Genomic DNA, 15,082 nt, shown 5'->3' on the forward strand with positions numbered 1-15,082 from the left:
AAATGCAAATAAAAAACCATCTATATTTCCAAATCTTCTTTCTGCTCAAGAAACAAGCTATCCAAAAAATAAACACATACTAAGCTGGTTCTGCCTGTGGGCCTAATATTAAGTTAAATTGTGAAATGAATTGACAGCTTATTACAACATTTCATGAAGGACTGAAAGGGAATTATATAAAACTCAATGTCAATTTTCATGTGAAACTGAAAAGTCACATGTGTCTGACGGGTGAGTTAAAAAATTCAAAGCAATCTCAGGCTAAAGAAATGACCCCCAAATAAGAGATTTTTCTGCTAAGAATTATTTATTGGATACACACGTATGTATGCATGTTTGTATGTATGTATGTATATATACTATACAATGACCTGAAGGACTTAACATATGTTCACTGAACTGAACTGGATGTAGCTTTGTTAAAATACAGCTCTGCTCTCATCATGAAAAGAAGAGAATACTATATAGAAAACAGCTCAATTTAAGAAATAATTGATATTATTACTATCATTACTATAGGAGATAGTAAAATCTTCCATTTACATAATGCCTTACAATTCATAAAATTTCTTTGCATTTGTGAACTCATTTGATCCTTGGGTATTATAAGTTTTATTGTTCCCATTTTCTAGATGAGGGAACTGATATTCAGAGATGTTAAGTACATTGTCCATGGATACCCAGCTAGTGAGGACCAGAGCCTGGACTAGAACCAAGGTCTTGTAAACTCTAGGATGACGATGTTTCCCCAAGTGATAATGCTAAGAAGATGCCACATGACCAACAACACAATAAAATACATGAAAGGCCTTGAAGGTTTCACTTTAATTAATTATTATTATTATTATTTTTTGCTGAGGCAATTGGGGTTAAGTGACTTGCCCAGGGTCACACAGCCAAGGAAGTGTTAAGTGTCTGAGGCCAGATTTGAACTCAGGTCCTCCTGACTTCAGGACTGGTGCTCTATCCACTGCACCACTTAGCTGCCCCAAACATTTCATTTATTAAGAAAATGACTTTTCTTAACTATGGTGAACCATGCTCTCTACAATTTACAAAGAAGCCTTCCCTTCTCCAACACCAGCTTGTTGTGATAAATGGACCGCGTGGGACCGTAGTGTCATGTAGGTTGCTGGGTCATCTTCCCAAGTTCAAGTTTGACCTCAGATGCTCACTATCTGTGGGATTCTGCGCAAGTCACTTCATCCCATTTGTCTTAGGCTTCTCCTCTGTAAAATGAGCTGGAGAAGGAATGGCCAATCACTCCAGTATCTTTTCCAAGAAAACCCCACAAAGGGGTCTCAAATAGTCAGACATTAGTGAAAAATGACAGAACAGCAACAACCTCTGATAAATATACAGGACTATTAGGAAGGAAAGCATAAAACAATACTACAGAGATCTGGGACTCACAAACTGTTACTTGGGTTATCATAGTAAGAATAAGTTCAAATTACAATTCAATTTACTTGAGGTTTGCAAGGAAACCAGTTATGAGGGATTCCTAGCTTTTCTACTTACCTAGCTATGTATGTATGATCTAAGGAAAATAAATTCTCTTTTCTGGGCATTATTCCTCATAAATAGGAGGGATTTGACCAGATGATCCCAAAGGTCTCTTTCAGTTCTAAAGCTTATGATAAGCACAGGGAGTGGATGGACCTGTGATTTCAATGGGAAAGAGAATTCTTTGTTGAGGAAACTCACCAGGCAAATAACTATTGCAGGTCAGAGCCATCTTTGCAATTTATTGCCTTAAAAAGTTGTCTAGTCCTGAGAGATCAGGAGATTTGCCCAGTGTCACCCAACTACTGTAACTGAGAGGCAGTATTTGGACCCACTTCTTCTTGCATTCTAGGCCAGATCTTTATTCAAAATGTAAGACTGCTTCTGACAACTGTAATATTTTATCCAAATGGAAGCTCAACCTCTCTCTGAAGTCTTCCCAGCTCAGAGTAAGCCTTTAGCACTAATACCACTCATTGGGCACTTGATAAATGTTTTAACTTTTTTTGTACTATGGTACATATTGTTATTTAAGACTGCAAATCCTTTGGATATAAGGGCCATGATTTATTTTTCTTTGTATGTCTTACAGCAACTAAAACAATGTTTTGTTAAATGTTAAATATATGTGTATATGTGTCTATATGTGTACATAATATACAAACACATTTATTTTAATATATTTTTCATTGTGATAAAATTTTCTATATTAAAATATATGTATGTGTATATATACATATATGTATATATATACATACACATATATGGAGGGGGATGGAGAGAAAAAGAAAAAGGACAGACACACACAGAGACAAATAGAGAGAGAGAGACTCAGAGAGATAGAGAAAGAGAGAGAGAGAGAGAGAGAGAGAGAGAGAGAGAGAGAGAGAGAGAGAGAGAGAGAGAGAGAAAGAGAGAGATACAGAGACAAAATCTTTGAAGTTCTGGGTGATTTTCTTTTCTTTTGGAAGGTAACCATGGTGGCGAGATCTTGATAATCTTCCAAAAGAAAATGGACTAACAAACAGAATCAAGGTATCTCAGAATGCTAGTGATTTGGATGCTGGAAAATACCTTCCAGTTCTCGAGTTTCAAAATGATGGTGTAACTTGAGGGCCCCATATCTATGGAACTTACATGGCTTTAAAATCAAACAGAGAAAGAAGACCTTCTGGGAACATTGAAATCTCTGCATCATTATCATAACAGTATGGATATATGAAAGGGCTTGATATTAGCAGACCATTATTAATTTGGATGCCCCCTGAAAGATTTGACTCCTTAAAGACTAGTGTAGCTTGTAGAGAAGAGGCTCAACATTAGCGAATTGCAACCAGGTGATGGAATTTCTGTGTGTCTCTGTGGAGGGGTATTTTAGCCCCAGCCTTCTAAAGTTTGAAGGAGGGAAGACTCACACTAATAAAATCATAAGTTCTAGAAGAATGAAGCATATGTGTACTTTGTTCAATAAATCTAGAAAACATGTGATGCTTTTCAAAAGGATTTTTTAATAAAATAAAAAATGATTAAAATTTGTAAAGAGGTTCCATGCTAATGTTTTACATAATTGCATACATATTACTTATATCAATTTGCTTATTATCTCAGGGAGTTGGGCAAAGAGAAGAAGGAGGCATAAAATTTGGAACTTAAAAAGAAAAAACAAAAAAAGAATGTTAAAAATGTTTTTGCATGTAATTAAGGGGAAAGTAAAATATTATTAATAATAAAATAGTTTCCTTGCTAAAAGATGCCAATCCTCACTTGGGAAATTTCACTTACCAGAAATATTACTCTCTAAATGTTCTGGATAATTGAGATATAACTACATTAGGTATACTTATTCCTTTTTCTCAAAGTGTACAACTTACATTTATAGATTATAGATAATTATTGTCTATTAATCAGATGCTCTGATTCATTTTGTCCCCTCTCTCGCATCCTTCCACTCCCCACCACTGTGCTTATTCATGTTTGAAAACTTGATTTTAAATGGTATATCCAGTCTTAAGTTTTCCTTATCTTTATTGCCTAGCTAATGGATTTCTTTCTAGTGGCAGCTGGAAACTAGTTATGCTATAATTCTGTGCAGCATACTGCTGCTACTCAAGAAACATTACATCAAATAATAATCACAACATTCCAAATGTTACTCACAGCATTGCATTATTTAAAAACAGAACCAAATTAAACCAAAAACTTTCAAAAAGAATTCTAGTGAAATAGCTTACTTTTCACATAGTATTCCACTCTCATGAGATGAATTATTCCTAAGATCATACATCATAGGATCCAGACTAAATCCTCTATGTTACAGATGGGGAGCTAAGGTTTAGGACAGTTAAATGACTTGCCCAGTATTATGCAGGCAGTAAATATTAGAAGCAGGACTTGAACTCAAGTCCCATGCTCTCTACCTTGCCTGAGCATTAATTAGGCACAACTGTCAGCTGAGATACTAAAAGAATATGAGCAAGTTATCAGTGGGTGGTTATGCATATTCTTCGGTGAAGTGGAATTGTTTAACCAAAGTCTGTTTGAACAGGCCAATTGTAGTCCTACGTAAATGACGATGAGCTTGAATTTTGACAAGTAGGTTCGAATTTTAAAGTCTTCCATTTCACTTAAGGATCCCAGGCATAGGGAACATTTTCATATGCTGATATCTATAATCAAGCCATAATGGCTTTCTAAAAATAACAGATGATTACTCTTCATTGCATAATTGCAAATAGAAAACTAATTCATTAAATTTAATTGCTTTTTTCACTAATGGAGATAACTTTCTGGTATTTAGTCATTAGCGTGTGCGTGTGTATACACATGTACACACACACACACATACATATTAGTGCATATGGTAGCTAGGTGGCACAGTGACCAGAGTGCCTGGAATAGAGTCTGGAAAACTCATCTTCCTGAGTTCAAATGTGTCCTCAGACACTTCCTAGCTGTACGACCCTGGATAAGTCACTTAGCCCTCTTTGCCTCAGTTTCCTCATCTGTAAAATGAGCTGGAGAAAGAAATGGCAAAGCATGCCAGAAAACCCCAAATGAGATCATGAAGAGTTGGGTACAACTGAACACAACTTCCACACCACCACCTATGTATGTGATCAATATCTGTGTTTGTCTGGATTTATGATTTCACTGGTAGAGGGAATGTCTGGAGACAGAATCTCTCTACCAATGCAGACAATTGTCCTGCGACTTATAGTCTTAAAAAATTGTTTAAGGAATTGAGAAGACAAATGACTTGTTCAGGGTCCCATGTCCACTTTGCTTTAGGAGTAGAATTTGAACCAAGGGCTGCTGACTGTAAAGTTAGTTCTCCATCACAGCACCACAATGCCTCATAACACACACACACATATGTACACATGTGTATATATACACATCTATGTGTGAGAACATGTATTTATATATATATATATATATATATATATATATATATATATATATATATATATATTTATGTGAAGAAAGCAAATATAGAAGAATGGAGGGAGAACTGCTTCCTGGTCTAATATGCATTTTATATATAAATCTCCACTTTTCTGTCTCTGTCTCTCTCTTTGGTTATACACCCCCCTCCTACTCCATCCCCTCATACACAGATGGACAGCTTTTGTCCTCTATCCTTTTATGTCCAACAGAAACTAATATGAGAATAAGTGACAAGAAGCCATGAATTTCCTGTCTTTTCTGCCTGGTTTTTTTTTTGGTAGTTTTATATCAAGTCCAAGTTTTACCATCAAAGGACACCAATTTTCTGAAATGGTAAAACTGCTCTTGTAGCAGGCTAAAACCAATAGCCACTTGGTTCATGCTTTTTCATAATTAGCAAATCACAGCAAATTTTCACCAAAGAAATAAAAAATGTCAATTCAAGAAGGGATGCTGTAGATAATCTAACCCAGTCTCCTCACTTTACAGATGAGGAGACTAAAGTCCGAGAGATGAAATGACTAGTGCCTGGTCATATAGCAGAAGGGGGACTAGAGGAGCCTAATCTATTAGAGCCTCATTCTACTTTGTATGTTACATCTAACATTTGCTTTGCTCTCCAGAAGTTATTTTTCAAGTACAAATGAGTTCAGATCAGTTCATAAAAAGTAGTTTTGACAAGATCTTTTTTTTTTAAAGCAAAAGACACCATCAAAAAATCCCTATTTCTTTCTCCTTTTCCTGCTCCCAATAAAATATACAGAAAACGCCAAGAGGTAAATCTTTTCGGTTCTTCAATAAAAGGAGAACTGGAAGAAAGGCAAATAACATCTCCCCTAGAGCCAGTCTTCCATGTTGATGGAGTATTAGTTCATATTTATATAGTATCTTATAGTTATACAATTCTTTTTGTCCATGGCCTCATTTGATTCTCATGATCAATAAGCTAGTAAAATAGAAGAGCAAGTGTTTTTATGCTCATTTTACAGCTGAGTAAACTGAGGCTATAGAACAAAATTTTTATGAGAGACATTGACTACACTGCCCTAAAATTTTAGGATCTTATTGGATGATGGATGCCATGCATAATTTGCTTGTACAACTTAGTTCTTATCAAGCTGAATAAAAGACTACTGCAATAGAGTAATCCTTATCAGACACTAAAACCTCAATGTGAATGAGTTAGTTGAATTCTTTCTCAGGGTCAAAGTTTAATATAGGAGAAAGAGGGTATGAGCACATCAGGTACCTGGTATAATGGAGAATGGAACCCAGACAGGTGGAAAAGGCAAGGAAAAGATGCTGAAAAAAAAAAAAAGAATTTGGATGCAGCTGGTCCTATTTTACTAGAAAACCGGAAAATTATACTACTGATTGAAATCTCTAAATATTCATATTGTGACAATACAGTTAGTGGAGAGCAGCAAAGCTGATGGAGCATAAAGGAACAAGTCAGTGAGAAGAGTGGGAAATGCAGCACAATACTTTCTATAGAATTATCATCTAATGCTGTTTTTCTAAAAAAAAAACCAACAAGCCTTTGTATTTTACTAATTTAAACTTAAGATAACAAAACTAGCATAGCTTTTGATAATCTATTGATGGGAGAAGGGGTTAAGATTATTCTCTGACAGCACTGGAAAAACTTAAGAGCACTGACTTGGAATCGGGAAAGGCTGGTTTCAAATCCTGCTTCAGACACATGTAAGGCAGCTTTGTGACCTAGGAGAAGAAGCTGAATCTCTCTCAACCTCAGTTTCTCCACCTGAAAAATGGACATTCTAAGAGAATCTACTTTAGGGGCCTGTTGTTAAGTATCACTCAACTTACATAACATGTATAGTTAGGTCCTGATTAATGCAATGATAAATGCCCAGTTATGCATTCAAATTCATACAAAGTTATAATTATATAAAATAAGGTAATTGGTTCCAGCTCAATGGAAACAAGTGATGCAAATTCAAATAAAGGAACCAATTAAGAGAGTTGTTGCTTGTACTAATCAGGATCTAGCTGTGGTATTTTATAAATCTTAAAATGTTAGATGTAAACTCTAATTGTTATTACTATTGTTGTTGGAGAGATCAAATGCAATAATATATCTAAAGCTCTTTACATACCTAAAAGGGCTATCTAAATTGTTGTTATAGCTTAGCATAGGGAGAGAGCATCATTCTAGAAGGCCTTTCTGTCTGTCGGCACAAAATCATGTCTATATCTAGGCTTCATCTTTGGTCAAGTCATAGAACCTCATCTCAATTCAAGTACACTGAAACAACTGTACTTTTAATCCACTGCCTGTGATATACCAAAAAGAGAAATCATGGCAACTTGTCATAAACTGGTATGCAAATGGTGCTCTTTGTAACTATTAACATAATTTGGTGCTTACAATCATATTCTCATTTCTAATAGTTTTCCCCAAATGGAGTCTTTCTCTGGACTCCAAGCCTGCAGGATAGTCTTTCATCAGGAAGCTGAAATGTTTAATAACCTGCCAGCATATGTTTGGTATGTTCTGAGCTAGGCCTGATGACACGATGTCATTTTATCAAAAGAAACAGGTCTCTGTCCTATAATAGGACATTAAAACATGCCTGTGCTCATAAACTAATGCTTTGATGTCTAACCATGTAATACTCTGACAGTGTGCCATTTAACAAAAGGATAATTTTAATCCTGTGCTCTCTTAATGGCAAAACTCAATGGGGATTGCTGTTCATTATGGGAAAAGGTTTCTACTCTCAAAAAGAGCTCTAACTTTGAAGGCATTAAAAACGTTGACTATCATTTGCAAAAAGGTTCTTAGAACTGTTTGATTTTTTTTGTCTTTTTACCATAGAGTGTTTAAGAGCTGGCCTGAATTTATGAAAAGTTTACTGAATCAATTTTTTCTTCTGATAAGCTCTTAAAAATGATTTGGCTAGGCTATGCATAATTCATTGGGCTCAGAGTCCAATCAGTATTTATTTCTAATCATTCCAAATATGCGTGTTGCTATTGCTCAGAACTATAACTCACAACAATTAAAATTCAGCTGAATTTTAACTAATATAATTTACAACCAGAAGCATAATTTAATCTATGCACAACTCATCCCAATTTAGGTGTTTTCTAATACTCTATGCTATGTCACTACAAATTTATCACAGCAGCATGAAATCCTTAAATATTAGACATGCCCTTAAATGGTTTAGGGTATAAAATATTTAGATCAGCAAGCATTTTGCACATTAAAGAAAATCTCAATTTTTTAAAACACAAAATGATGATACTCATGATTTAAGTTCAACAATTTCACTTTAAGAAATAAAAACCTATAAAAGATAATATACGAGTCAAACCAAAGAATACATGGGAAACCTCTATGGGCCTCAAAATTAAATACATTTTCCTTGTATTATTTTTTTCCCCAGAAGAGTAATTCACTTTGGTATCCTCTAAATAATATGTAAAAAGCTTTCCGTGACAGGTAGTACATTCAGTCCATTTTGCTGATAGAGGAAAACACCACCAACAACAAAGAATAGATCACGGAGAGAATAGGAACATTTGTCAAAGTGAACTCTCTTTCTCTTCTGACTGTTCTCTAGATGTATTTATCATTTCTCTTTAACATGAAAAATGCTGTGCTCTCCAGTGTGCCCCTCCCTGTGCATCATTTGTGTCTTGATTCATCTCTACCTCTTGAATAGGGATGCTCAGAGCAGATGCAGATCCAAGTTTACAGCAAAATGCTAGAATAATAGCCAAGGAAGCAGTCAGGATATCTGTGCTCACATTTTCCTGCCAGCTCTTCCTTCTCTGGATGTGTAAATCCAGTTGTGTGGGGCGATTAAAAAAAAAGTACAGGAATTGGGAGGAGCTTAGAAAAGCTTTGCTGCTAGTCACTACTCTAGTTTTAGGGTACTTCCCATCTAGCAACTCTGAATGACAGGTAATATGCATATTCCTTTTTTTTGCAGATAAGGAGATTTGAGGCTTAGGTGACTTGCCCACAGTCATATAGCTACTAAATGCTAGAAGCAGGATTTGAACCAAGTTATACTTATTCCACATTCAGTACTCTTTTCCATTCCACTGTGTTGCCTGGTGAGTCCCATTGTAGATGGATGAACTTGACCTAGGTGTTTCCTGATTTCCCAGTATGGTGCAAACTACTTAGCCATTATTAAGATGAGTTTGGAATTCATTGAATAGACTTCTTCCTTCTTTCTCTTAGCTAACATGCAAGGAAAAAAAATCCATGGATTCCAAGCCATTTGTTTAGAGTTTGTGGTTAGTCATGGAGGAGACATGTCAACTGGGATGAAATCTTTTTCCAGAAGCTCTCTAGGAGACAGAAGTCACATAAGTTTATCTGTAGTAACTTACAATTCTTTTGAATGATGTCATACTTGGGCTTCTAAATGATAACCACTTAGAGAACTACTCTTAAACGAAAATGTAGCTAACTCTATCATATAGATTGCTAAGCTCACATGATATAAACATATGAAATTTGTCAGTGTTTTCAATTGAATATAACAAAACATTCACTTTCAAATGGCTTCAGCCAATTTGAAGACATGACATAGAATTTTGGAGCAGGAAAGGACCTTCAAAATCATCTGGTCCACTTTCCTCATTTAACAGAGGAGTGAAATGGCTTGCCCACATTCACACAGGTTAATGGCGACAGAGCCAGAATCCAAACCCAGGTTTATTGTTTTCCCATGTAGCATAACTTAATGAAAACTCACATGTGCCCATTTCTTATTCCAGTTTCTGACACCGTATTTGCGACTTTGCTGTATGACCCAATTATAACATTTCAGGTGAGAAATAATGTCACAAAAGGCAGTCCCGTTGCCTCCAATTTCATTGTCCACTTTAAATATCCAGCGTTGTACAATCAGATTATCAATGATAAGTCGACTTAAGCATTCTAATATCTGTGGATGAAAACAACTTTTAAAAACTTTGTATTGACATAGAACTTTCAAGTTAGCGTAATATTTTCTTCTCTAAATCTATGAGGTAGCAATTTCAGTATTATTAAAGATCCCTTTAAGGGAACATTGTAGATGACTAAATTGATTTGACTCCAAGCACATAACTATCAGAACCAAGGCTTAAATCCAAATGTTCCAAAAAGCCTTTTCTACTATAATATGCTGACTCTTTCCCTGGATAATAACGCCCTATCTTGTCTATCCCTCCTCTCTCCACCCAGTTTCCTTCTCAGGTAATTCATCAATATATTTACTTATTTAACAGCTGGGTAAGATTGGATATGCTTTTTGGGCCAAGTTTCTTCATTTATAAAATGAGGGGTTTGAATAGATAATATCTAAGATGCCTTCCAAATCTAAATATATGATACTCCAGGTGGTATTTTTATTCAGTTTTTCTTTTATCTGTTGAGACTTATTTATGCACCAAAGTCTGGTACTAAAACCATTTTATGATATGGAGTGCAATCTATGCCCTTGAAGGCTATACCAAAGGAGCACAGATTTGAGTAGGTTTCACTTAGCTGGAAAGGCTTAAGACTATGGTCTCAGCAATGAACTGTGTGCCTGTTATCTAAGAATTAGCTTCCCCTCATTCAGAAAATTTCATTACAGGTATGTCAGAAACTGGACTTTTGTCAAGCACTAGCATTTCTCCAACTCTATTGACTGAGGCATGTAGGAGCTACATTCTGTATTCCCATGTAGGGTAACCTGATTAAATTATAGCTCGCTCAGAGAAGTTTTAAGGAAAGTATAGAGTGTAAAGAAATAATTTTAAAATATGAACAATCTTGGGTTTGTATCAGGTTTGAAAGTATATTCTTGGTTCCTGCAACAATAAATTCTGTCACTTGGGCTAAACTGTGTGTAATTGAATCTGAGTGCTTTTATTTGTTCTTTGGAGACATGTGTTTATTTATTGATTGGCCATATGGTATTATTTTTTCAGTACTAAACATTAAGCGTTTCTTCAAAACTTTAGCTGTTTGGGGCTTTGTTGAGCTTTTTAATGCTTTAATCTATAAAACATTTTTTTTCCTCCTTGATATACTTGACAGAATCTCATTCACTAGGCCAGGAGACCATTTATGACCACATAGGTCACATGATCAAGACAGGTAATGAAAATACAGCATCTATGAATGTGTCTTCCTTCTTGGGACAATCAATGCATTTAGTTCTGGTCCATACACTAATATTACATTTAGATATCAGCAAGCATTTATTAATGGTCTATCACGTACCAGGCACTATGTTGGGTCCTGGGGATATAAAGATAAGCATAAAATGTTACCTGCCTTTAAAGACAATTTTTTTTCTACTAAGAAATAATTATTTTTCTTTCTCTTCCACATCCCATCTTCCCTCCAAAATCAAGAAAGAAAAAAAAGAAAAACAAAACCTTTATAACATACACACATAGTCAAGCAAAATACATTTTCACATTGACCATGTCCAGAAAAAGCATATATTATTCTACATATTGAATCTACCTTCTGTAAAGATGTGGACAGTATACCTTATTACTGGTTCTCTGGAATCATAGTTGGCAAGTGATCAGAGATCTTAACTCTTTCATTATAGCTATGGATACAAGGGTGTTCCCACAAGATAAGAAGTGGGCTCAATCAGTTGAAAATTTGAATGATGAGAAAAAAGTCATCAAGATCCCCAGAAATGTCCATTTCCATATGAAAAAGGGGAGAAAACAGAGGTGAAAGAAAGGGAAAAGCACAAAGAATAAGAAGGCAAATCTTATAATCAACAAACTACTTCTGTTGAGCTTGTAACCAGATTTATTTATAAAAATTTCTGAATCTTGAGCAATACTATGGTAACAGTTTTGGATACATTACTTTGAGGGTCTATGACTTCACCAAAACATATCATAATTCTTTCACATGATCCTATGGTCTTCAGGAATGTCAAATGGCTGGAAAATGACTCATCTTGTAGTTAGCCTGGTCATGAATTTTTCTCTTTTGATGTGGTTTCTCCATTTCTATCCTTCTCCCTTTACCCTATAATTAGTTTTATATTTAAAAATATCAAAAACCCTCTTTGGCTTAGCTGATCCCTCAGTCCTCCAAAACATATACACAAATACCCTCTGTTATGGAGTTATACTAAAATCCATCATCATATGTGAACATGCCCTGGATTTGAAGGAGCACAGACACCAAGAAGGCAGGGGCAGCAACAGTCACAAATAGCATGGGACTGGTGACTCTACATGAGCAACTTCTGCTCCTTTGCCTGTAAATTTCCTTGAATACAAACTGAATTTGACTTTCTTTGTTTGATGCAGGTTTATCTTCTTCCTGTCTTCTTTCTAAGAACTCTCTTCTGACTTTGATTCTCTTTTTGTCCTTCCTTCCCAGGACTGCCCTGGGGAACATACTTATAATTCCTTCTTGAATGGCTGTTGGTCAGAGACAATATTATTAAAATTATTCCGAGCAAAAGTGGGAATTGTTTTCTTGGGTTAGTTCTGGCCTGTAAAGCTTCTTCAGTTTATCATACTAAAAGTGGAGGTGATGTTCCAGTGGATCTCCTGGGGTTCCCTGCTGTCCTGGCAGCCATCTTGTATTCTTGATGCATTTGAAGAAGATCAAAACAGATTTTACTCCTTAGCTATCCATTTAGTCACTATCTAGATAGGTTGGTGGTAAATGTGGATATTTAAACAATAAAATTACACATCATATGGACATAAGCATAGCATAGGTAGGCTTATAAATGTTCCTTTCCAAAATGCTTCTGTCTCTCCTCTGTGGTTATAGTGTTATAAAAAACATTCTATGTTCAATTGTATTTTGATGAATTCTAATCAGACTCTTAGGTGCCGAATAAGCCTTTACTTTGTTAAAATCTGATGAAAATTCTTGTGTTTCATTGTTGAGGAAGGTGATCTGACATAGCCATCTTTTAAAGTGTATAGTTGGGGACTTTGACCACACACAGAATTATTATGTGTTTGCTCCAAATCCTATTATTTGTTGCTTCTGAGAATCCTATAAATGGGTTTCTGTTGATGACTCCCCTACAGTAATGAAAAGGATCAATAGTATTGTAAAGGCTACACCACTGGAAAGAATTATGTGCTATCTTTAAGTGAAAATTGAACAGTGCTTTAAAATACTATCGCCATTTTTGATTATTTAACCAAAGCTGTCAATATTTCATACAGTGCATATGCCAGAAAAAGAACTTTCATCGTTGTTTCAAGGATCAAAAGAGGAAATTCTATGCCACTGTGTCTGTGTTATACAGCTTTTTATAAATAAATTAGTTAATCATAAACCAAATGACTTTGTGCTCTTTTCAAACATCTATCATCTGTTGTTTGATTCTCTCTGCTTGAAAGATGTGATATATCTGTTTTGTTGCCCATTCATTTTCTACTTGCAAAGGAGAGAATGGGAAAAGACATCTTCGGCACAAATCCAGCTGTTAGCAATATTTATCAACCCAAGTTAAAATAGTCTCAGCTCTTTTTGGCAGCTTCACACTTCTGAGGTCCATCAGTGAAAGGCCAGTGTCATCAATTCAACACCATCTACAGATTAGAAAACTGGTACCCCAAATGGATTGAGTGGATTTTTTGCTGCAATGTGCTTTCCATTTTCAAATCCTCAAATGAGGACTTTTATCTTGGTGAGATGAATAAAAAATAGTACTCTATTCTAATCTGACTTTTTATTATTACAGTGTTTTAGAAATAACATCCAAAGAGATTGCTTAATATATGACCAGAATGTTCTAGAATATTTCAGAATAAATTCACGTTTTTCATAAAAAAAAGATGAAGGTAGTGCTCCCAAAGAGCATGCAGTTGTTGAAGATCTGAAAATTAAGTAGTAGAACTTGTCCAGTGATCTTTGTATCACCTGAGATTTTGATTTGTTTCACTTGCCTGAAGTCAAGTCCCTTCTAGGAAGCAGTTTATTTCTTATTGTGCCCTAATTCCTGTGAGGGATTATAGTATTGTGTTGAAACAACCATTCCCACAGAATATTCCACTGAATTTTGGCTATGATATAGATTTCTGGGATTCTTCCCTTCTTTTTTCCCCCTGAGGCAATTGGAGTTAAGTGACTTGTCCAAGGTCACACAGCCAGGAAGTGTTAAATGTCTGAGGCCAGATTTGAACTCAGGTCCTCCTGTCTTCAGTGTAGAGGACCAGAACTCTGGAAAAGTATACTTGAAAAAAGGATACTTACAACAAGGTGTTTACTCAGTGTGATTGATGAGATAATGGTTCTCTAGTTCACAGATACTTAGTATTTAGTGTGATATGGTGATGTAATGGTTCTACAGTTGGCACATGCTCAGTGTTCTGTAGTGATGTAATTGTACTAAGGTATTTAAAGGCTGAGAGGACTTGAAAAACGTAGACTCCAATGAGTGTGTGTTCGAGCTCAATCTCAGACTCCAGACTTTAGACTCTATCCCTGACCATCCTCATTGTGGGTCTCCTACCTTCATCACTTCTCCACCAAGACCAAGGCCTTTCCAGACATCCTTCAGAAAGCTAGTCTGGACATTACACTTCAGTGATGGTACTCTATCAACTGTACCATCTAGCTGCCCCTCTTTTATTCTTCAAGAGTAACTTTCTGCCTCAGCTTATAGCGCACTCTCTAAATACTCAGTGAACCCCAAAGACTTTAACTAAATGATTAAATTATTTTATATGCTATATAATATATATTAAATTTAATTTAAAAATAAAATTAATATATATTAAAAATATATAACTTTTATATATATGTATATAAATTAAGTAAATAAAACAAATAAATAAATGAAATGACAGACCTTATTTAAATCTGTAAACAGATTTGTACGCTAGCCTCTGAAAAGTACAATTTGACATAAGACTCAATGTTAGGCCCTAGAAGCTTTTTGGCAGAGGATCCTATGATGATAAATCCAAGAAGATGCTCCCTGAGTATAGGTTCCAGTAAATTGCCTCATTCTATGAGCTGCTTTGGTTTCCCATTAGGACATTGTAGCACTCTGCCATACTCTCAATGTCCAGGTACCTACCCCCTACTGTGGACCTTCCAAAGTTTACCTATCTCATTCTCTCAAGGCCTTGTTAAATGACTGATCAGCCAATATGAACT

The 15,082-nt window shown here is 35.5% G+C and overlaps 1 protein-coding gene across 1 annotated transcript in view; it reads right to left on the reverse strand.

Annotated features, from left to right (window-relative positions):
- The window catches only part of IQCH (IQ motif containing H), a 295,121-nt gene that overhangs the window by 91,360 nt on the left and 188,679 nt on the right, over nucleotides 1–15,082 (reverse strand). Inside the window, exon 14 of the mRNA XM_051980800.1 lies at nucleotides 9,696–9,887. Within this exon, the coding sequence (XP_051836760.1) occupies nucleotides 9,696–9,887 (192 nt within the window). The remainder of the gene's footprint in view (nucleotides 1–9,695; nucleotides 9,888–15,082) is intronic.

The sequence above is a fragment of the Antechinus flavipes genome, chromosome 2 (genome assembly GCF_016432865.1).
Source record: "Antechinus flavipes isolate AdamAnt ecotype Samford, QLD, Australia chromosome 2, AdamAnt_v2, whole genome shotgun sequence".
NCBI classification, from domain to species: domain Eukaryota; kingdom Metazoa; phylum Chordata; class Mammalia; order Dasyuromorphia; family Dasyuridae; genus Antechinus; species Antechinus flavipes.